The following is a 24,116-nucleotide window of genomic DNA, read 5'->3' as shown; positions in this document are numbered from 1 at the left end:
TGCGTGCGCATGCGTGGATGTGTAATGTGGTCAGTCTTTCTTTGGATTTTTCTGTGTTACCATCACACAAGTGACATCCGTCGGCTTATCGGGCACAGACGAGAGCATTTCAATATCCGCTCAACCGCTCACACGCCGGCGCAAACGAGAGCGATGATGTGTCATGTTCCCCGTCAGTGACTTTGCTCGTTATAGCGGGGCCAGTTGAGGGGAACTGGAGAGGCTTGTGAGCCGCTCAGCCTCAATTAGAGGTAATTAGCCCATCAAAACTGCATCTGGAGGGAGGTGTATAAGCCCGGAAGGGGGTCCTTGGGGACCGACCACCCCCCCTTCTCTCAAGAGAGTCGCCTTGTAAGTCCCAGTGCAGACAGATGGTGTGTACTGGGTCACGTTGGCGGGCCCGCAACCCGAGCTCAGTCAGGCTGTCAGCGCGAGTGTTAAAACGGGCTGCGGGGCTCCTTACCAATGAGCGCAATCCTCCTCTTCTTCTTCATCATCTTCTGGCGTCCCGAGGATAACATTCTCCACCTGTTGAGGTCCTCTCTCCTCCTCCTCCGCCGACAAAAAGGAGCCCGCCAGGCTGGGAATAAAGGAAACAGACGCTTGCATAACGTGAACATGAAAGAGGACGGAGTGTGGTTTTCTTTTGAGGAAAAAAGGCATTCCAGGAGCTTTTCAAATAGAAAAGCTTTAAAAGGCTTGCGTTTTTTTTAAATCATTATTATTTTTATTGTTATCAAAAGGAGCTTGCAGTGCAAATGCGACATGAGGTCCATTAAGAGGTAAAAATGAGCCCCAGTGGAGCAATTGCGAAGCTGCTCTTCTATATTCTTTACATTCGGGAGCGTAAAGAACGTTGCTTTAATAGCTGTCCGACTATAAAACCTTCAATGTGACCTTGGAAACACGATCATGCCTTAAATAAAGTGCTTGCTTGGGTCAATCAGGAAATTGAGGAAAATCACTGGGGGGAAATGACATCCACGATAATAATGTGGTGTCAAAGAAAATGGGAATTATACGAGAAGACTCGCGTAAAGAGTCCTTCAAGACTTATAAGAACAAACAGCATCACTTGGTGAATCGTAACGCTACACCAAGGCCAAATGAGGATCCCTGAGTTCACACAAAAAGTTCTCAAAACTGAACATTTTTCGACAAATGGTTGAGGAGTTGCCTATCAGTCATGTAGGAGGCAGCAATATAGGTGAAATAGCAGTGCACAATAATCAAACAGCTTACAGCTCTGCCCAGGCCCCCTAATAAGTTCATTAATAGATATACTTTGATAAAAGGAAAGACATAATCCAGCATTAACTTGCAAGTGAGAATCAATCCTGACTCGTCCCCGTCACGGATCATTCTAAACTTTAGAATGAATCTAAAGAAAGGCATCCTCTTCTGTCCATTTAGTCGCACATAATCAAAACAATTAAGGTTATCTTATTCAAACAATTGCATAAGCTAACCGAATAACACAATTAAGGTCAAAAAACAACTGCAACAACAATTGCATATCAGGTCCTCAAAACAACAATTAAGGTCGGAAACCAAAAACTACTGCGTAATAATTTGCACAAGTAAGCAAAACAATTTCCATAAAAGGTGACCCGAGCGGCAGTATTTTTAAACAATATGCGAGTATTTTCGGAAGTTGATTCGATTATCGCCATCTGCTCTGGAATCCAAGTCAAAGCAATTTAAGAGTCCTTCACAGATCTTCATTGCGAACCCAGATCAACAGTCCTCGGAGCCCGGGACTGGGTGATCCGTCAGGTCAATAGTCCTCGGAATAGGGCAAAACAATTAAAGGTCCTCGGGGCCAGCTGCAGGGGGAAGTGTTCCTCGGCAACAGCTATACTGAACGTCTGTCTGCTAATAATTATTAATATTTCACATATACATATGATTAATATTCCACACATCCATATAATGATTAATATTTCTTCGTTGTACACACAAGTACCCAAAATAACTCCAACACCCCCCAAAAATAGTTATAAAATACAATAAAACAATTGGAAAATGGTTCTAGTCAGATCTGGAAAATGTTGTTGCTACTGTTCCACTCTAGTCCTTTAATTTGTGTTACAATGCAGTAGACAACTACCAACCAACTCACAAAACGACAGGCCGTCACTCAAAACCAAGTATTTGAAAAATGTCTAACTTGTAAAGTTTCCATTCTGAACACATTCAACCAAAAGAACCAACTTCAACCAACATTGTAGCATGAAAAGGACGTTGGCCATTTCGCAAAACCAAGAGCAGCAAATTTGAATTGGAAACAACAAAGCAACCCATGACACCCATTTACATTTTTACTTAATTATTTTTGCTCCTGAAAATAAAATACGCAGCAAGGTGTCTGAATAGTTTGCCGTTTTGAAATCAAGGATTCAATCCCTGGCTCTTATGTGTAGTTTAAAGAATCTCCCCTTGTCTTATAATCTCATGCACAGGTGCCTAAAAAAAGCCTTGCATCAAATGACTGTTGGTCACGTATAAACTACACGCAACTCACTACTCTGCGAGGAGTAGCGAGCGCACTAGGGAGGGAGGGAGCGCGTTAGAATGCATCGCTCTCTTTTCAAAAGATAAGCTCCATCTTAGGTAACAGTCACAGTTCACCATCAAGCTGTCACATTTTTCTTTCTTTGTCTTTATTTATTTAAATCAAAACCGTGACAGAAAAAAAATGGGTCCTAAAAATGTAGGAACCATACAATACTACTAAAAAAAGAGAAAGATCAATTGCATATACTCTACACATACCCTAATCAAGATATATATAAACATACACACACACACACATTACCCAGTGTCAGGGTTATCTCGTAAGTATACCTAACATCTAGCAAAAAAAGCAGAAGTTGAATATAATTGCATTTAATGAGAAGACTGAGCCAGACAACCACATAAAGGATACATTGCACATACTTAGAACAAAGATTCACATACATACACTTGCATTCCTCACACAAAGATACGTTATCCACACATACACAGATGGAAAATACACTAAAAGGATATGCACACACACTCCAAAACCAATCCATCTCACTTCCCAACCACACACACAAAAGGACACCAATCCACTACACTCAAAACCGCAGAACGCCACAGACACACACATACACACGGGCTTGAAGTGGACAGCTAATAACTCTGACAAGTGCATGATTATGGAACGTGTTATGGGGGGAAAAATGAAAAAGCTAGCGAAGGCCATTATGATGGCGTGGTACAACATAAAACAGTGAGCTGACAACTGACTTTGCTTCTGTTGCATAATTATCCCCGAGAAAAGATTGGCACCGCTATTGGTGTTAAGCGAACGCCGTAGCAGAAATAAAAAGATTCTACTGATAAAATCAAATATAGGCAGCACATAAAGAGATAAACATGAACATACCTAAATAGATTTTTTTTAAAAAGAGTGAAACCATTATATAAGATCTCTGACAAAAAAAAATGATGTGGGCAATTTCTGGTTGCTATGGTTACCACTTTATCAGTGTCACCACTTCTGTGAAGGCAAGCGAGCATCCCGGTTACGGGCTGGCATCCCGCTCGTGGACGATTGCGCGGCGGACGGCTAAACGCCGAAAAAAAAAAGCGGTCACGTTTCCATGACAACAAGAAGCAACGGTGTAAATCCCGACAAAACGAAAAAAGTGGAGAAATGTTCTTCATGGGCGAGAGAGCTGAAGGAGGCATGCTTCAACACCAAAGATGTTAAGTGTTTTACAAGTTGGGTTTCAAATGGAGAGTTTCAGGAAGCAGATTCAAGTCTGGTTTGGGGTTTTAAAGAAAGGTGAAGGTCTCAAAATGGGGATTTAGCAAGTGTGAAAGATGATTTCAAGGCCTTGTTTGGTTTCAAGCAAAAGTTAGGATGACGTGCACTGAATGCGTTTTATTTTAAAAAAAAAGAAAAAGAAATGGCGGTCCAAAAGTCATATTTTTGCTCCCTCACTATTTGCTTTCTCAACTCCTTTCAATTAGAGGTTAGTTTCACTGTGTGGTAGAAAAAAACAAAAGTGCCTCAAAATGACCTGTAGAAGATAAATAATATGAAAAGACTATTTTTAAAGAGATTCTTACATTTAATTTCTCATGTCAATTATCGAATAATAAAGCAAACATTGCCCTTTCCAACAATCATCTCTATTTCATGTGTATTCTTTTTTTTCAGGCAAGCACCACAACTAGGAAAAAGTAACAGCGCAGTTTATCTGAACATGACTATGATCCACCACCACTATTCTAAGAAGACATCTTTAGGAATTGAATTGCATTTCTTGCTCTCTATATTGCATGGCATTCTTTTTTTTAATCTTCTGCAGCCCTCTTGTCTCTCTTTTGTCGTGTATGCAATGCAGTGTTCAGTTCCGCTAACGTGACGGTACACTGGTATTGGGAAAATAATGGAATTGGATTGGATACGTTTCCTATTTCCATATGCTCATCAGCAAGGCATTTCTTAGCTGTTTTGGCTTGTCCCCGCTTTGTGCACTGCTGATTTGAGATCCTGAAACAATCCAACGAGACCAAAGCCTACTCGACTCTCGGTGTTTTGCGAGTTAAGTGTGAGTGGAGTCGGTGGGTGGCTCAACTCACGATCCCTCTCTCACCTTCTCCTCCATGCAGTCGGCAGCACATTGTGCTTTCTTTAGACGCAGGAAGTGAATCACTGCATCAAAAGCCATAAGCATATATTTATTCAAGGCCGGGTGATAGCTGGCATTTATCTGGTTTGAGATCATTAGCTTTCGCGTTCTAACCCACAAGGGGAATGAGTGAATGATCCGGAATGATCGCTGCCTATATACGGAGCGCCATTCCCAAAATTGGGTGATGGTCAATGGGCTGAACGGGGGGTGGGGGGGACACAGGTGGTGAGAAACTGCCAATCCTCAGATGAAAAAGTTCCTGCACTCAGATTTCAAATTGGGGTTTATTTATAGACCTGAATTAAAACACTAATTTCAAGCACTCGTTCTGCACCCTAATTTGAAATGATTAGACTTCTTTGAAGCTCAAAGCCTTAATCCAACAGTATAATAACATTGTGAGAATGCATTTTATAATTTTGGTGTGCCACCCAGAGATTTTAGGTCTCCCCATTTGGTCATCCCAGCAAAACATTTCTAGAGATGCCATAGTTGAAACAAGAGCTGGGCGATAAAACGATAACGATAATTATCGTGAAATAATTTTTGTCAACGAGAATATTAAAAACTTTTGATAGAAATTTGATAATTTTAAACTGCAATTAAACAACCACACAGAACGTGGGCGCTGTTGCGAGATGAACGCTTGTTATAGACCAACGCTCAGGAGAAGAAGATAATGGGGACACATGTTTTTAGCATGTTAGCAATAGAGGCTAACACGGAGCATGAATGCAAAACGACAATAAGCGATGAGATGCAGGACAGCACCGAGCCGATCCACTAAAAGAAAATGCCTCATATCTGTATCTTATTGAAAACATCCTTAACCCACTGTTCTCATTTTTTACTGTAATAACAATTTTTGTCATATTGCCCTGCTCTAATTGAAACCCAGTCAAACTGGATTGCCCTTTACAAATTTCAGCAATACATGATTGCTCAATGCCAGCCTTTAAAATTGAAATGGATTTTATAACTATAACTGCCAATAGCAGTAAAAGAATAACGTTATAAATGACCCCTCAATGAATTAAAATTTGGCACTTTGACATTAGCAGAACACCACGACTGAAAGGTACACAGGAGAGGCATTGACTTTTTTTAGGGGCAGTTCTTGGGAAAGCATGACGGCCACGGCTGTGTCGTTAGTGCAACGAAGCATAGAATAAAAAAAAAAAAAGTTGGAAGCGGCGGAATGAAGCTAATTGGCCCAGTCCAGTGAACAATTCAAAATAGTTCATGTGGAGGCTGTAGGTTTTAATGGCAGTCCTATTATCGGCGCAGCCAGAGGGTGCATTAAAAATGTTCCCTGAAAGAACGATCGCTTGATGAAAAGGACGGGGCCTGTGGCTGCAACGTTCAACACTGATGGTTAAAGCTTTGACTAAGTCTTTGTAGTGTTTTTAGTTGCTGTTATACGGAGAGAGAGCGAGAGCGAGAGAGAGACGCATACTGCCAAACTCTTTCACCCACTTCAACTGTATTTTTAGGTGCACCCTTGAGCTGTGGAGTGGAGAAACGTGTGCTAACATCGGGACGTTTTGTGCTCTCAAACAAGCGTTAGGGCTCTGAAGCGGGGTTTTGATTCCGGGATGGGGCCGGCCATCCGCTCCTACTTTTTTTTTCATTCATTTTCTGAACCGCTTATTCCCACAAGGGTCGTGGGGGGTGCTGGAGCCTATCTCATTGGCCTGCCACTCGCAGGGAACAAGGAGACAAAGGGCAACCATTCACGCCCACGCTCATACCTAGGGGCAGTTTAGTTTTCAATCAGCCTACCCAGTCTACCAAAGTCCACACAGTGAGGACTGACCTGGGATCCAACACACGACCCCAGAACTGTAAGGCCGAAGCGCTAACCACTTGGCCGCCGGGTCACCAAAATATAATATATTCATGAATAAATCAATGATCAAATGATGAGTTGCAGGTCTTCTTTTAAATTGTTCAATTATGCTGCATTTGTTTCACTTTGTAAGCAATGATGATGGTTTTGGCTGCAAATTTCTCATTAATAGGAATTGCAGACTAACGTCCATCTGTGGTCTCTTTTTCCAGGACTAGCAGGACGGGGGGGCGTGGGGGGGTCATGACTCTGGTCATGACATTGGTTCAGGTAACAATTCCTTAGCAGGCTATTGCCAACTTAATCAACAAAAGCCTCATTAGCATGACACGCAGCGGGACAATTTGTCACTCGCTTTTTCTAGACACGTGATCCTCGTTACGCCCACGCGGACAGCCTGTAAACTGTTGGAGTCGTCAGGGACATGCTAAAACGCTAAAAACACACTAGGAGGCGTAGATTTGTCAAGGGTGCGAAGGTGCTGAATAAGATGGATGATGTCACGTGGGCTTGCCGATTTAGCGAGCGGTAAGGGGGGGGGGGGGATGTTGACTGACACTTTAGGTGGGGAGGTCACTTTACGGCTCATCCATTGTGAGGAGATTGCAAGTTGTCACAATAAATGGAGGAGTCGGCTTCATCCTTCTCGCCTCCGTCAAGCCGCAGCCAACGCAATATTATCACAATGAAAGACGGCAGTTGAATTTCTTAGCAACCAAGATGATTTTTTTTTTACTATAGACACAGAATGCAGTAAGCTGAGTTTGAGTGTTTTTCTGTTTGTTTGTTTTTTTCAATTTTTTTCATCGTCCAGGTCACAAGCAGGGCCGGTTTTTGCTAAAGGCAAAGTGGGCGACTGCCCAGGGTGCAATCCATTTGGGGGATAGCTATCTGGGGCCTATCCCAAATATCTGGGCAGTAAGGAGGGGTATACCCTGAACTGGCTCTATATTAGTATATACCTACGATATATGATGTTTTGGGGGAAATTGTTTGCAATGGTTAATGTTTTTCAATTTTTTTCATTTCCTGGAGAATTGCCTGGTTCGACCGCTCTAATGGAAGTAAACGCAGGAGGCCAAAATGAAGGACGAGCAAGCGCAATTTCCTCGGGCGACAGATCGGTCGAAAGGATCACCAACATTGGCTCCATCGCACGGACGGAGTGGGTGGAAACAACGGCGGGACCAGCTGCTCCAAGACCGAGCGGCGCAATAGGGGACGGACGGATGGATCGGGCACTGACACAGATGCCTAAAGCTGCGCTGTAAAAAAAAAAAAAAATGAAATGAATGTGCCAAAAGACCCTACGGTTGTAAAAGCCCCTATGTGTGAATTTGGATGTAAAACTCGCAGAAGTAGTGAGGATATCATTACATAAAAGAAATCGGTCCTCTGCTACTGTATGAGCAATATATGCAAATAACTATTTCAAACCTGAGGTTATTTCCAGATATTATCTCGCTTTCATGGTCCTTTGTGTCCTAGGCAAATTTTGTATACATCTTTTGGAGTGTTAACTTTTATCATGTTTGTTGGAGTGTTTGGGGATATATCGTTATATAGCTTGGAGTAGTTGGCTGTTTTTAAAATTTGTCCTTGATATTTTGTATTGGCTGTGCGTTTTATAAGTATATTTTTTCTTTAGCATTCTAGAATTTTAGCATTACACTCGTCCTCTTTCTTATTAACATTAACATTGACATTAACTCAAAGCACCTAGTTTTCCAACATATGTGGACAGGTTAAAATGTAATTGGGTAGGAAAATGCTAGGGATATGCATACTCACAACACAATTTTTATTTATTTTTTGTCAGATTTATTGTTGCCGGTCAGTTCCGAGTTTGCCAATAGTATCCGATATTTATGTATTTGTTTATTTATGTATTATTTATTATTATTTTTATTTATTTTTTTATTTATTTTTTATTGTAATTATTATTTATTATCATCAATTTCGTCATGCGGAGTTTCTGGGTGTGATGACAAGTAGGCTTTTGTTGTTGTTGATGATGACAGGGCCTATGTCCGATTATTAATGACCGATTATTTTCTTTAAACAAGTTGGGGTTTGTTTATTCTGCGTACAAAATTTGCTCTGATTTAATTTCTCAGATTTGATTACATTATGATTAAGATTTGTCATTTTATTTCTAATATTTATTGCTTTTGTTATATTTTTGTTTTATTTCTCCCATTTTAATAGAAATATTTTTCCCATTTTCTTTTTCATCTGAGCCAATATTTTGGAGTAGTTGTTAAACATTTATTTTATTTTAATTTTAACATATTTTTGGTTATTCAAGTATTTTTCTATTGTTGTTTTGTTTTTATATTGATTAAGTTTAGAGATGTTTTTGCTTTTATTGCTTTTTTTGTTCATTGTTATGTGCTCAACAGGGGTTTTTATCAATCAGCTTTTTCTGCGCAAAGCACTTTGATTTAAATTTGGTTTCCCCTTGGCTACTCAACAGCAGCATTGCTCAAAAAGAAAAGACACGTCCACTGTAAAACATAGCGAATGTGTCTTATTGGTTAAAACCTATCTATGTCACTCCAGGAACCGTTGCTAAAAATAGCTCAAATGTTACCAAAATGTTCTCGGGAGAAAAAAAAAAAAAAAAAGAGCGAGAGATTAAAAAGAAGCCATTGACGTGTGGCACCACAATGCGCAACCTCTACGGGGCTCTATCATAAAAAATAAAAAAATAAAATTAAAAAAAGCAGTAGCACTGCGGTGTGGGAGAGAAAGCAAGGTCGTCTGGCTTGCAGAGACAATCTGGAGATGATGATGTTGATGAGGATGATGTGCAACATCGCATGTTTGTTTGCAGGAGGCCTCCCCCTGGCGGCCCCCAGGGGTACTACATAACGTACAAATGTGAAGTGGGGGATGAAAAACTGAACGCGCCTCACCTTCATCTGTTATGCTCCATTTAGCCCTTTAAGCCATCTCTTGACACACTTTCTCTCCTGCGCCCGCCGAGACTGAGGAAAAAAAAGGCAAAATAAATTAAAGGAACTTTGAGTTTTCTGCTAGACAAAGTCATCTGACACGGTATACAGATTTAGCTTGGCATTAAGCAAGTAAAACACCATTCTTGCCTATTCCGTCACATTCATTCCTTTTTCAGTTTCGCCTATCCTCACAGGGATTGCAGGGGGTGCTGGAGCCTATCCCGGCCAACTATGGGTTGTAAGCGGCGGACTCCCTGAATAGGTTGCCAGCCAATTGCAGGGAATCCAACCAGAATACCATGCATGCTTTCGCATGTGGGAGTAAATCAGACAACCGGGAGAAAAGCCAAGCTGGCACGGGGAGAACATGCAAACTCCATACAGGAAGATCGGAACCCACTGGGGTTGAACCCTCGGCCTCAGAAGTGTAAACACGGTCGACTTATTTGGTGTTCATATGCTCCATTATTAAATTACATTTTTTCCACATTTGATGAAAACTTACTTGGATGTTGGTGTTCTTTTTGTACTATTGTCATCCATCATTTGAAGAAAAACTGACCTAAATGTTGGCTTTTGTAAGAAATGTGTACCGTCTTTTGGGGGGACTCACCTTAGTCGCTGTTTCCAGCCATGCATGTCTTATATTAAAAAAATATGTAGAAAAAAATGTTTCTATTATACAGCCCGTTGCAATGAATGAGTTTTTTATGGAAGTGTTTTGTTTGTTTGTTTATTTGTTTGTTTGGTGTTGCCCTTCAATTAAGGATGGATAGGTAAACTAGCATTTATCCAAGTAAAGGGAACACCAATAAAGGATTAAATGAGATTACAAATACAATACTTAAAGGATTTCTTAAATTAGAATTCTGATTCATTACATTGGGCCCACTACATTGCATGAGGATAGGTAGGCTAAAGTTTGTGATTTCAGACCGTGTTGGAGACAAAAAGTATCCGATTTACTCCTAAAAGAGAATAGATCCAATTTAAAAGACTTAACACCGTAGTAGTGTTCAAAGTGTTTGATGCCAAAGCCCACCTGCAGCGTCCAGTCGTTGTGGTGTGCTTGCGCGTGGAACTCAAGCTCCCAGCAAAGAATGGGCAGTCGTTAAAAATTCATCCTGTGGCGAGGCCTCGGCGGCGTATCTTTCTCTCTCTGCCTCATTTGCTCCGCTTCCAGCTGGCATCGAAGGTTTAGTCTCCATCTAAGGCGATCCAAGTGCGGACTTGGCGATCCCTGATGGTTTGTTGGCGATCCCCGATGATTTGTTTGACACGCGCTTCTCGCCGCACTTCCGGATTCTTCAGCAGCAGGTGGTGCGTGTCACGTGACAAGGGAACTCCAGTGACGCTGGAAAAATGGTGAGCTGCAAAGCTCTTTCCAAACACCTTTATCCCTCTTCCACCTTCATTCTCTCATTCATTTTCCGAACCACTGTATCCTCACAAGGATCGCGGGGGTGCTGGAGCGTATCCCAGCTGACTACCTGCAAGGGGCAAGGCGCACCCTGAATTGGTGGCCAGCCAATCATAGGGCAGATGGAGACTAATGATAACCAATCAAAGTTAGGGGCAATTTAGTGTCCAATCAGCCTACCATGCATGTTTTTTGGAATGTGGGAGGAAACTGGAGTACCCAGAGAAAACCCACGCAGTCCCGAGGAGAACATGCAAACTCTTACCCTGGATTCGAACCCAGGACCCCAGAACTGTGAGGCTGACGTGCGCCCTTTTTTGCTTGTTGTATACCCGCTTATCCACACAAGGGTTGTGGGGGTGCTGGAGCCTATCCCAGCCAACCACGGACAGCAGGCGGGGATCACCCGAATTGATTGCCAACCAATCGCAGGGCGCGCAATGAATAGGACAAACACTAACGCTCGCAATCACACTTCGACCGCGTGGGAATTGAACCCAGACTTCCCACACACAAGCCAGGCAGAAGAACCACTGTACAATCGGCTGACTAAGCTTTTTTTGTCTACATTTTTTAATCATTTCTTTTCCTTTATTCAAGAAGATTTCCAGTATGATATGGAATTCCTTATGCTAAAAACACTAGGTAGTAACCTCCGTCCTGTCTGGTGCCCATTGTTAGCTGGGATAAGATCCAGCACCCCCAAGACCCCTGTGAGGATGAAGCGGTTGAGAAAATGGATGAATGGATGGTTCAGAATGCTCAATTAATCCAACATGCATATTTTGGGGATCTGGGGAAGCATGTGGCAAAAAAGCACACTCCACGCAGAAAGGCCAGATCCCGGGATTGAACCCTTGTTCTATGAAATGCGAAGCGATGTGCTAAACAGTCAACACGAAACCATCCAGAGGGTTGACTGCAGGTATTTTTAAAACTCAATTGCCATTGCTATGATACTTTTGTACATATGAGCTCTATACGTATAATAGTCCCTCAGCTATTCCCAAGCCTAGTGTGAAGTCCCTGCAAACCTTGCAGGTTTCCTTCTAAACCACTAGAGAGCAGCACTGTGTGAGCGCGTGTCTGCGTGTGCGCGCGCATTTGCGTACGAATGTTTCTGATGAACTTTCATCCGTGTGCTTTTAAGTTGTGCACCCACACACACCCTACGCCTGTTGGAAGACCACCTGCCTATGTCTGTCCTCGCTTCCTGTCTAATTGGATCCTTTCATTTATGTTCAAAGGCAGTGCGAAAAACTGCAGATACAAAAAAAAAGGACAAAAAGGAAAGCACACAAAAGCGGATGCTTGCCTGCCTGTGTGTGCTCTTTGGCACTTGGTAATGATCAGATAGCCTTACGCTTCATGGAGCAAAAGATCACTATCTGGCAACCCAACACTTGGCAGGACAGATCTAGCAATCCGAGCCCAGGGGAATAATTTGGTTGATGGCACTCATAATCACAGCCCTGACACCGATCCTTCTCAGTGGCCCTTGTGTCAGACTGAGTCGTTTGCCCTGATACCGATACCTGACGAGAAGACGTCACGCGTGGGTGTTTCTCCGAATCTTCGTTCAACTGGGTGGACAGCTGGCTAGGAGTCAACTCTAATGGAAAGGAAAACTGCAGGATGGATGGATTTAGCTCTAGATACTCAAATACCCTCAATAGTGTCAAGATGTATCATTTGACCGTGTATCTTGGATGCAATTACCAAAACTGACTACTAGGTCCTAGCCACTATCATTGAGCTGAATTGGTTGCTTGCCGGGTGCTATAAACCCAAACCTTTTTTCAAACTTGGTTAATAGAGGTTCTCATACATTTTCTCATACGTTTTTTTTGACGTGAGGGCAAACAAGCCGTTTTAAATCTAGCTGTTATACTACCGAAAGCAATATTTGGTGTTGGCGCCACATTAGAACAGGAAGATGGTTGACATATGCTTATTTAATATTTAAAACAGAAGGTGATCTGTAATTCTTGATCCTTGGAGTATTTTCTTAAAAGTGCGTAATATATTTACGTGACACTGGGACCTCTCGCTGTTAAAAGGTGTTTTTTTTTTAAATTAAAACATGGCACATTGAGTTGATGTCACATGAGTTGATAGCATGTCCTTTGTGGTTTACGTGTAGCATCCCCCCATCTCATCCTTTCTCTTTGCGGCCCTCGTCGTCTCTGTCAACCTTTTGTATTATTTATGCCCCGCCCCCTCTGCCGGTACCCGGCACTCTCGGGTTTCACCTGTAGAGCAGGATGACAAATTAAGACTCCTTATGTCAGTGGCAGCAAGAAACTCCTACCAAAGGTATGCTGAAAAATTGTACACGGAGCAAGGATGGAGTGAGTGGAGCGTGACTCAATGGAAAATTGAGTAGAGGAGAAGAAAAAGTGTGATATAGAGACGTTTTAATTCATATTTTTGATTCTAGCTGCCTCCAGATGAAGAAACCATTGGAATACAACCGAGATTCTGGTGATCTCACCATTTGCGTTTTTGCACTAGTTGCTTGCAGTGGTGACTTTAACCGGTTAGTGTGTGTGTTTCGTTCGGTTGCCAGATTGTTATTTACCACAGGCTGCTGACCTGATATCTATTATACACATGGGAATAAAGTAACTATCAGCTGTGATAGAAGACTTCAGTGAAACTAACAAACCAACCCCGTAGACCAGTTTAATTGTAAGGTTTGATTTAAATTGTATCCTTTACTTTCCATTTTTCTAAAGATACAGACCATAGGTCAAGCCTAAATACAGGAAAACTAAGAAACAAAGACAGTAACATGGTTAGCCCACATAGCTTGTAATTTTATTTTATAGTTTTTTTTAATTTACAGATTTTTGCACCATTGAAATCAGTCCCTAGGTGTCGTAGATTGCAAAATGGGCCTGTTTTGAAGGCTATGCCTTTCTCATGTAACTAGAGCACATGAGCAATTGCTCATTCCACCACCGTTTCTACTAAAGAGCATATTTTCCTACAGAGCATCTTTTCGAAGATATGCCTTGGGTGAAGAAAAAAAGTGTATAAATCTTTGCAAATTGTCAAGTGTTCCATTATCACCATCCCCACTATTCTCGACTTTATCCAATTTTATTTGAAAGTGGGACAGGCTGAACATTACATTTGGATGGCTTCTGTTAGAATAATATTTTGAGGTTTGTTGAAATACTTATAGACTGACCTTAAATGCATTTCTTTTCAGGAGGCTTCATGGGGACCAGATTCTGGCATTGTAGAACTCTGGAAAGGCAGATGCGCCCTCACACAGAACAAATCCATCCAGGCATATCGAAACTCTCTTAAAGGTCAGATTACGTAGCATTTTGTTTCTCTCCTCTGAACATATCAACTTTTTTTTTTCATACAAAAGTCAAGCTGATGTTTGTGTTTAAATGTCTTTCAGTATTTGGGGGAGAGATGTTGGTGAGCTGCTAGCTAACTTGTTGCAAAATGCCAGGCAAAAAAGATTCCAAAAAGGACGACAAAAAAAAGGGTGGGAAAGCTGAACCTGAGAAAAAGAAAGAGGAAGAAAAAAAAGGGAAGGATGACAAGAAAGGCTCTAAAGAGGACAAGAAAGGAGGAAAGGATGACAAGAAAGGATTGAAAGATGACAAAAAGGGGGGGAAAGATGAGAAGAAAGCAGGGAAGGATGACAAGAAAGGGAAGGATGATGGGAAAGGAAAAGATAAGAAGGGTGGGAAAGATGATAAAAAAAGGAAAGACAAAGGAAAGGGGAAAAAAGTAGAATCGGAGGAAGAGGAGGAGGACGACGAACTCCTGGATGATGAAGAAGAGGAGGAGTTCAGTGAAGAAGACGAGGAGGAAGATGACTGGAGGGGCCGGGGTCGCGGAGGTCGTGGTGCAGCGCCAAAGGGAAGACAGAGGAGAGGCGTTGAATACTCCGATGAAGATGAAGACGAGGATGAGGATGAAGAGGACGAGGAAGAGGAAGAGGAGGAACCCAAAAAGAAAACAAAAGGTGGCCACCATCCTAGAGATGGGCGCTCCGATGCTGACCCGAAGACGAAGAAAGGGAAGAAGAGAGAGGAGGTCGTTCCACACCCTGTTCGTGAAATCCCCAAAAAGGGCTTAAAGAACATGTCCCGCATGTTTATGAAGTTTTCTGGCTTCAAGCGGCGGAGAAATAGCAGGAAGAAGCTTAAAAGCACTTCCCGTTTGTTTCTCGGCCTGGGAAAGAGACGCAACCGATTGGCAAAGAAGAAGCGCCGCAAGTCCATGTTAAAGAACACGTCTCGCTTCATGATGAGGTTCAATGCCAGCAAGAAGAAAAAGAAGGAGGGCAAGGAAAAGGCACCAAATGATGGGAAGAAGCCCACCTACATGCTGTTGCGCCTGGGTGGTAACTCATCTGAGAAGAAGAGTGGTTTCTTCAAGGGTTTGTTTGGGAAGAAAAATGCCTCCACTGGTGGATTCAAAGGCCGGAGTACTGTCCTGGGTCGTGTCGCAGCAGCTGCTAAATGGCTGAACAATCATTTCGTGTTCAACAAAATGCTTGGGCATGCCAATGAGCATAACTGGGAAGGGAACCATCGGCAAAGCCGCCGGCGCCGCGTCCATGGCTACCACAACAACGGCTATGAGCAGTCTGAAGACCAACATGGCTATGATCAAGATGGTTACGGAGACTTTGATAATGGATATGGCCATTTTGGTGAAGAGGTGGAATATGGGGGACAAGTTCCATATGGTTACTATAATGATGGAGCAGGGACAGACCACCAGGACTTAGGATACTACGAAGATGAAGCCATCTTTGACCCCAATTTGGAATATTATGCACAAGATCCTTATGGCGAGTCCGTGGGGGCATACTATGACCCCACAGGGATGCTTCAAGGTTACTACTACAATCAGGAACCAGTATTTTATGGCTACCAGCAACAAGCAATGCATGATGAAGTGGGTCCAGAATCTTATGTGCCAGTGGAGGATCAAATGTATGGGCTTCATCAGGCTCAAATTCACTATGATGGACAAGATCTTATTTATGGCAATGGGCAAGCTGAATATTATGAAAATGGTAGGCAAGCTTATTACAATAATGCCAATATAGCAGATTTTGAATTGCAAGGTACTGCTCTATCAAACTACCATGATCCTGTGAATGTACAACACCAAGACTACTCTCAGCAGGTTGTTGGTTTCCCACCTATCGGCCAACAGGTCTCTGGAGGTCAAGGAATGGACTTGCAGGGTCTTTATGGGGACCAATATGCAGAACATTTGTATAATTATGCGGATGATACCAGTGGGCTTCAGGGGGCTGAGACATTCAGAGTTCCCAGACCTCAAGTGCGCCTTTTTGGCAAAGAGCGCCTCGAAGTACCACTTCCTCCTCCACCTAACCTTCCACCTGATCCAGAATTTGAAGACATGTCTGATATTCAGTACGAAGACCAGATACCTTTGGCGCCAGGTCATCCAACAGACATGAGGTTACATCAGCAAATGATGTTTCCACCAGAGCAATCGTTGTATTCCCAGCAGCTATTGCCAGCCATGTCACCACAGCAGCAAATGTTAATGGAGCAAAGTATGCAACCCCACCAGGTCATGTCCCCACAACACATGTTAACCCCCCAGCAAGGTATATTTCCACAACAAGGAATGCTACCAGACCAAGGAATGTCTCCTCCAATGATTATTCCACAATCAATGGCATCACTAGAAGAGCAAGGTGCAATTTCACAGCAACTGGGGATGCCTCCACAAATGATTCTTCCCCAAGCATTTATATCACCAGAGGAGCAGATATTGCAGCAGCAGATGTTACATCAGCACGGTTATGGTCTTCCCTCAATCCCCACGCCAACTGCGATGATTATCAAGCAGGCTGGCATGTCACCCCAGCTTGCACACCGCGTGCCACAGTCGCCTAGTCCTTCCCGACGCTCTGTCGTGATCTCCTCCCCTCAAGTACAATATCACACTGACCCCATGGCCTCAATGATACCCTCGCCAATGCTGGCACAAAGACAAGTTCCCTCCCCACATCCAGTCACGAGGAATAGTATCATAAATGCCCAAAGACCCCACTCTGTTATTTTGCAGCAAATTTCGCCTCCCCACTCTCCCTCACGCCTGGCTCGTCCCCGAATGCAAACTCAGCCTCCTCTTGCTCGAGTCCCCTCTCCTTCGTATTCCCCCCGTGCCTCCATGATTCAGCGAAGTCCTCCATCTTCACCAAGGACCTCACTGATACAGCGTTCTCCTCCCTCTTCGCCACGGCCTTCCATGAGGATACGAAATCCTGCGGCATCACCCCCTCTTGCAGGGAGTGGGAGAAGAATGAATGGTCAACCCTCTCCAAATCCTGTATCTCCTGCTCTCTCCCCTCAACTCAGTCCAAGACAATCCCCCACACAATCTCGACGGAGTTTATCCCCAGAAGGCCATCGGCCATCATCGCCCACTCTTTCTCGTCGCTCAACTCGACTACTCAGGGATCCGACACCACTAACTAGACCCAGAATGGGGGGAAATGTTCCTTTAGGAACTGTCAGGCCTTCACCTATGGGTTTAAGAGGGCGTCCCGTACCCCCACCCACCCAGAATGTCCGTCCATTTCGTACCGCTTCCATAAGGAGCAATAGATCTTCTGTTCTTACCATAGACTCCTCTCATCATTCTTCTCCTTTTCAGTCACCTCACATGTTACATCGTGCACCCTTTGTGAGACGGGAGTCTGGGTATTTTCCTCGGCGTAGTGTGGCCCGTGGGCGTCCTCCCATGTCTCAAAATTCCTTTAGACGGATGCCTCCCACTTCGCCCTTAATCAAGCACATGCCACGACTCGGATCACCACACCTCCCCTTACAACACCCTAGTATGTCCCCTCCAATTTTACCTCCTTCTTATGTGGATCCTTTCACCGATCCAGTTGCTACCCCCGCTTCACCAATGCTATCTAGCGCCTTGCAAAATCAAGCTATCAGACAGGCCCCTTTCATTTCCCATTTTGGTTCTCCAGTTGTTCCAGTGGATGGCATGGAGGAAATGACAGCCCAATATACAGATCCCCATGTATCCTATTTGCTTCCTGCTGAAATGCAAAACCAAGCCCTTCAAGATGCCCCCTACATTTCACCATTGACTCCTCACGAGACACGTCAGATTCCTTCTTCTCCACTACTGTCTGGAGCTCTAGAGAATCAAGCAGTAAGACATGCATCTTACAATTCTCCTCTGCAGCAGCCACTGTCTCCAAACATGCAGTCTGTTGCTCATTCCTCCCCGATGATGTCCAGAGCCCTGCAAAACCAGGCAGTAAGAGATGCATCCTATGCTTCTAATTTGCAAAGGCCACTATCTCCTTACAAGCAGCCAATGGGTCCTTCTTCACCAATGGTGTCGGGAGCGCTGCAAAACCAAGTGTTGAGAGATGCGTCCTATGCTTCGCCTTTGCCAAGGTCATTATCTCCTTATGATCAGCCTATGGCCCCTTCATCCCCGATAGTTTCTAGAGCGCTGCAAAACCAGGCAGTGAGAGATGCCTCCTATGTGTCTACCCTTCAAAGGCCTCAGTCTCCATACGCGCCATCTGGGAATATGTCTCCGGTACTTTCTGGAGCCATGAGACACGGTCAGGCACTCAGGGGTGTAGCTTCCTATCCCACTCCCCAGTTCCACTCTCCATATGGACAGACATATGTTACTGGGTATGATTACATATCTGAGCCTGGTCCAGCACCACTGCTCTATGATGCTTTGCTAAACCGGTCTGACTTTCAGAACGTTGCAACTTTGAGATCCCCAATGATGCAACGTCATCATTCTTACGCACCGGTCAGCCCCAAACTTCATAGCGCACTGCAACAGAACCCAAATCTCCGTCAAGCATCTTATCAGACAAATTTTCAACTTCGATCCCCCTACGCACCACAGTCACCTTCTTCGCCAGTGCTGGCAAGTGCCTTACAAAATCCACAACTAATCCAGGCATCATACCGGCTACCAGATGGAACCTTGGTATCACCTTATGCCAAGCCACCTTCCTCACCACATCTTGGTCAAGCCATGCAAAATCATCAAATACGGGGAGCATCATACATTTTGCCTGATGGATCAATTATCAGGGTGGGTGCTAAGGCTGCACAAAGTACACAAAATATACACACTTTTTGACTAGGCATGTATTACTTGTGTAGACATTCGCTGACACATGTAAACATATAATGATTTTAATGACAGATCATAGCATTCCATCCATGAGATAAATGCTTGTCATTTTCCAAAAGTCAATCCAATACATTTGCAAACTATTTGCACGAATTTGAGATTTAGCTTCGACTTAGGAAACATTGTGATCCATTGTGTCACTCTTCATTCCTTCCGTACTATACAGGACCCACGAATTCCTCAATCTCCTAACCTTGCCAGAGCTCTTCAGAATCAGGGTGTCAGGACTGCTACATACACTCTCCCCGATGGCACACTTATAGATCCTAAAAACCAAGTAACTGTCATTTAAAACCGTTGTCTTGAATGTACATTGTTTCCACCTCTGCTAATTGTGAACCTGTTTCTTTGCATTCAGCAACCTGTTTCCCCAAACCTTGCCAAGGCCCTAAAAAACCCTGCCCTGCGTGAAGTATCGTATTCTCTGCCCGATGGTACCATCATCATTGACCCCAAAAAACCTAAATCTCCTAACCTTGCAGCAGCACTTCAGAATCCTTACCTAAAATCGGCCTCTTACACACTGCCAGATGGCACAATTATCATTGACCCACGGAAGCCCGTCTCACCGAATCTCGCCAATGCGCTTCAGAATCCTGCTTTAAGGAATGCCTCGCTCAACCTGCCGGCGGGAGTTCGGGACCCCAATACACCTATATCGCCAGACTTACTAAAGGTATGTAATCAACCCTAAGTTTATGATTGAACTACAGTGACAAAATAATTCATCTTCTATAGACTCTTCTGTATAACTTTGCTTTTCTGAATCAAGTTGTTCACCTTCTCCACAACAGGCTCTTAATAACCCGGCCTTGAAAGGCGCAACCCTTACTCTTCCTGATGGAAGCATGATCATTGACCCAAGAAAACCAAAGAGTCCTACCCTGAATGCTGCCCTTCAGAACCCCTATCTTAAGGGTGTGTCATACACCCTACCTGATGGTACCATCATCATTGACCCTCATAAACCACACACCCCTGACTTGTCAAAAGTACACATCTTTACATGGCCCATTTTCATGTCTTTCCGGATAGTACGTATGTTAAATGGTCACATTCTTATTTCTCTCTCTAGGCTCTTGCGAATCAGAGCATCCGAACTGCCTCTTACCAGCTCCCTGACGGCTCACTTGCCATCCCCGGTCAGCAACCTGCGACCCCAAACCTCACTGCTGCCTTGAGGAAGAACATGGGCCTTCGATCCTCTGAACTCTTTCACCTCTCTCAAAATAGTTTGTTCACAGGTGCACCAAAACCTGACAGTCCGAAGCTCTCCTCCGCCCTGAAGAATGACGACTTGCGTGGTCTCCGTTACAGGTCAGGGAGCAGACCGCAGAGATTAACTTGAGCGTGTGACATCATTAATTTCAAGCACGTTTGCGCCACAGGCTGCCAGATGGCTCCGTATTGACAAGACGTTTCCACAATCCAAGCCTGGCCAATGCAATACAAAACCAACAGCTTCGCTATGCTTCGTATCGGACCCCGACGGCATTGTATGGCACAGATAATCGCTACACCACAGTCCCCCCCTACGGGCCTCACTCAGGCCACTGGGCCCGCAATGCTAGAGGTGGTGGTGAAACAGGGGAGGACGTGTGGGCGGCTGAGAGAGTTTTACCCCATGGCACGGTCCAGCAATTGGCCAAGTGGTCAATGTATAGAGAGACGGGTGTGTTAGATGGATATTTACCCACACCCAAAATCGAAAATGGAGAGCTTCAGGATCCAGAATGGGCTCCCATCCGAGAGAAGGTGCCTGGGCAGAGCTGGTACGACAAGGTAATATGTAAATCTCAGAGAATCTTCGGCGCTCTAGATTGTTCATGTTTTTCTTATTTTATGTTTTTTTAGATCTACGCTATTCTAAGCATGCCAACAGCAGGCCATAGGGTAAAGCGATGGGCCGATGGCATGGAGGATTTGACGCAGCTGCCGTAAGCCTCATACGTTAAATCTCTGTGTGTCCATTGGTAGACCCACTAAAGGCATTGTCTTGATCCTCTGTTTTAATTTTAGTGAATTGAACGAGACTACTGTTCTGATGAATCTCAAGAAGCGCTATGACCAAGACCTCATTTATGTATTTCCTTTTTTTTTTTACTGGGTTTTTAATGTATGCATCCAAAGGCTAACGCTTGTGATTTCTTTCTGCAAAAGACGTATATCGGCAGCATCCTGGTCTCTGTCAACCCCTACAAAATGCTCAACATTTATGGAACGGACATGGTACTCCTGTATGAAGGCCACGGTTTGAGCGACAACCCCCCGTAAGGCCCTTTTTTGGGAACTTTCAACAATATTTTCACTGTGTATGATTGGCATCCTCTATGACTTTTTTGTTAGTAGCGCTAATGTAATGAATTATTATTGTGTACTATACACTCCCTTTCTTTTTCTTTTGCCATGTAAAAATTAATGGTCTACGATGTATTTTATTTAAAAAATTAAAAAAAAATCCCAACTGCTGGCTTGGCAAAAGCTGAAAAGACCAAACATACTTAACTAACTTTAGCAGCCAGTGGGACGTGTTATTGAAAAGTAGCATCTGAATAATTTACCTCAAGCAAAAGTGTGTGTCTGTGTTGCAGTCACCTTTTTGCCTTAGCTAATCTCGCCTACACCAACATGATGGATGCCAAAGACAACCAGTGTATTGTGATCAGGTACTCTTCAGATTTCTCTTCCTTTTCTTATCAAACCTGAGACAAATTTACTCAACTGATTTACTTAGTAATCTGTTTGCTTTAATTTCATTGCAGTGGAGAAAGCGGGTCCGGGAAGACAGAAGCTACCAAACTAATCTTACGTTACCTAACAGCCATACATCACAAGCGAAATGTGACGCAACAGGTACATCTGCCATTTAGTCAAAACAACTAATCTACTGTGTAAGTAGTGCTTACTTACACAGTATATTTTGAATAACTCTTGTGTTGCCCATTTTCATCCTGACCTGGTCCTGTCAGATAGAGGTAAGACATTCACTTGCGTAGCTGTCCGTGGTTGTTTATTCAATGTTGGAGGTTGCCACGACGATAAAGATTATTTATATTTTCATTAGATCCTTGAAGCCACGCCCTTGTTGGAGTCATTTGGGAATGCCAAAACAGTGCGCAACGACAACTCGTCAAGATTTGGCAAATTCATTCAGATCTGCATGGAGGAGTGAGTGCTTAACAATATTCACTTCAATATCTCATTTTTCCCACTACGCAAAAATTGTTTTGAATTGTTCTAAGAGTGCAACATATTTTCAGCAAAAGCATCTAAACAAGGAGTTAGTTTAATGGGGAATAATTCTAATATGTTGACATGCTCCCTTCTTCCACCAGGATTTTCATAGCTAACGCTTGGAGAACCTAACACTCTTACGAGTAACTTTAACACACTTGGGTTACAAGTGGACCTGTGACAAAGAAAACCTGAGTTCATTACATAGATGCGTTGTTATTTAACTCTTAACTCTGTGTGTTTTGGTGTGTGTGTGTGTTTGTGTGCATGCTCTCAAACCTAATTATCCAGGGGTGTAATCAGCGGTGCCATAACGTCCCAGTACCTGTTGGAGAAGTCCCGCATTGTCTTTCAGGTGATCTGGACAAACACACAAACACACACACACAGCATCTTCTTACAAGTGAGTCAGAGTGTGAGAAAGAGGAGATTCATAAATCACTCAGTGTGTGGTGTCCAACACAATGCTGAGTCTTTAATCCCTGTGTCCATCAAACATCTCCATCAATAGTGTCTGTTGTCTGCAGGACTGAAATGACTTCACATTTGCAGACACACAATCTTCTTTCTAAATGTTTTTTTACCATTTGGTTATATGATTTATTATTGTTTTTTTTTCATCTATATGTGACAACTTCATTTTAAAAATCGGTCTTTACTTATGTGTAAAAACGTGATTTAAATTTGAACGAAAAAATACTTTTTTTAAAGAAATACACAGTATATCATTTAAATTAACTGGAAAAAAACTATTTGGGGATTCTGCAGGGGTGTTAAAACTCTTCAATTTACTCATCTTGACAGTCTCCTAAACAGATTTAAATTTGCTCCCAGAAATGCGTTAAATTCTGTTCCTAATGATCTTCAAACATATCAATGGCCATTTCTAAGATTGTTATTCTTTAACAATAATTGTTAACACACCCATAATGTATTGCTTAGTTGCAGTGTAATTTGTTGTCTATTTTTTAAATGTATTTTTACTCTCATTTCATTAATATTACTATTGTTACTGTTACATTTTTGCTTGTTAGTGTTTCAATTTAATGACAGCTTATTTTGCAAAGTGAAAAGGCACCAGTGCACTTATATATATTCATAAAGAGATGAGTTTAAATGTAGAATACACAGGGGAACGTAATGAATTTAAGATTGTAAGGGAGAAAGTTTGACAGGGTCCATCGTTTGCCTTTTGCTTTGATGGTCAGGCCAAATCGGAGAGAAACTATCACATCTTCTATGAGATGCTGGCAGGCCTTCCTCCGCATGAGAAGCACGCACTGTATCTGCAGGATGCTGAGACCTACTTCTATCTCAATCAGGTATAAATATACGCTACTGTCTTGCTACTGCCACCAAGGGAATTTCCCCAATACGGGATGAAATAAAGTTCCAATCTAATCTAATCTAAATGCGGGCGCGTGCACGCACACCACTACGCGCAGAACAAAGCTAATCAATTTCTGGGTTCACAAATGGCTTGTCATCTCTGTGCCAAGGTGACATTCATTCTGCAGACGTTGATTAATGGCCACAAAAATGTAAATGTGGCTCAAGCGACCTTTCATTCTCTTTGATGTAAATGTAATGAATGCCCTTGCGTTATTAAGTCAGTTTTTATTGCTAGTTGACTGCGAGAGCACTTTCTCATATTTTATGAGGCTGGTATTTGCAAACTATTGATTTGTTTTTAAACTGATTTTTTTTGCAGTGCAGCCCAATTGGGCCCTTTTTACAGGATCCATTTTTTTTAGCCCTGCTGAGCC

General features: G+C 43.0%; 2 protein-coding genes across 3 annotated transcripts in view; one reads left to right on the top strand and one right to left on the bottom strand.

The window, feature by feature from the left end:
• grin2ab (glutamate receptor, ionotropic, N-methyl D-aspartate 2A, b) overlaps positions 1-10,804 on the bottom strand; it is an 89,736-nt gene extending 78,932 nt beyond the window's left edge. Inside the window, exons 1-3 of one of the 2 annotated variants that reach the window (XM_077605174.1) lie at positions 10,525-10,804; positions 9,441-9,512; positions 464-580 (exon numbers count right to left, since the gene is read on the bottom strand). The gene's annotated coding sequence lies outside the window, so the exon portion shown is untranslated. Of the gene's footprint in view, positions 1-463; positions 581-9,440; positions 9,617-10,524 lie in introns of those variants that run through there. The other variant, XM_077605175.1, reaches the window with a different exon arrangement.
• A 6,506-nt stretch (positions 10,805-17,310) lies between these two features.
• Positions 17,311-24,116, top strand: part of myo15ab (myosin XVAb) — a 30,102-nt gene continuing 23,296 nt past the window's right edge. The window contains exons 1-15 of the mRNA XM_077604246.1: positions 17,311-19,014; positions 19,283-19,393; positions 19,475-19,792; positions 19,911-20,108; positions 20,192-20,433; positions 20,505-20,898; positions 20,971-21,053; positions 21,136-21,199; positions 21,277-21,386; positions 21,708-21,782; positions 21,879-21,969; positions 22,086-22,091; positions 22,181-22,284; positions 22,642-22,705; positions 23,559-23,672. Coding sequence (XP_077460372.1) covers positions 17,410-19,014; positions 19,283-19,393; positions 19,475-19,792; positions 19,911-20,108; positions 20,192-20,433; positions 20,505-20,898; positions 20,971-21,053; positions 21,136-21,199; positions 21,277-21,386; positions 21,708-21,782; positions 21,879-21,969; positions 22,086-22,091; positions 22,181-22,284; positions 22,642-22,705; positions 23,559-23,672 — 3,579 coding nt within the window. The 5' untranslated portion in view covers positions 17,311-17,409. The remainder of the gene's footprint in view (positions 19,015-19,282; positions 19,394-19,474; positions 19,793-19,910; positions 20,109-20,191; positions 20,434-20,504; positions 20,899-20,970; positions 21,054-21,135; positions 21,200-21,276; positions 21,387-21,707; positions 21,783-21,878; positions 21,970-22,085; positions 22,092-22,180; positions 22,285-22,641; positions 22,706-23,558; positions 23,673-24,116) is intronic.

The sequence above is a fragment of the Stigmatopora argus genome, chromosome 7 (genome assembly GCF_051989625.1).
Source record: "Stigmatopora argus isolate UIUO_Sarg chromosome 7, RoL_Sarg_1.0, whole genome shotgun sequence".
Lineage (NCBI taxonomy): Eukaryota > Metazoa > Chordata > Actinopteri > Syngnathiformes > Syngnathidae > Stigmatopora > Stigmatopora argus.
The sequence above is the reverse complement of the archived record's forward strand: the minus strand, read 5'-3'. Positions and strand labels throughout refer to the sequence as shown.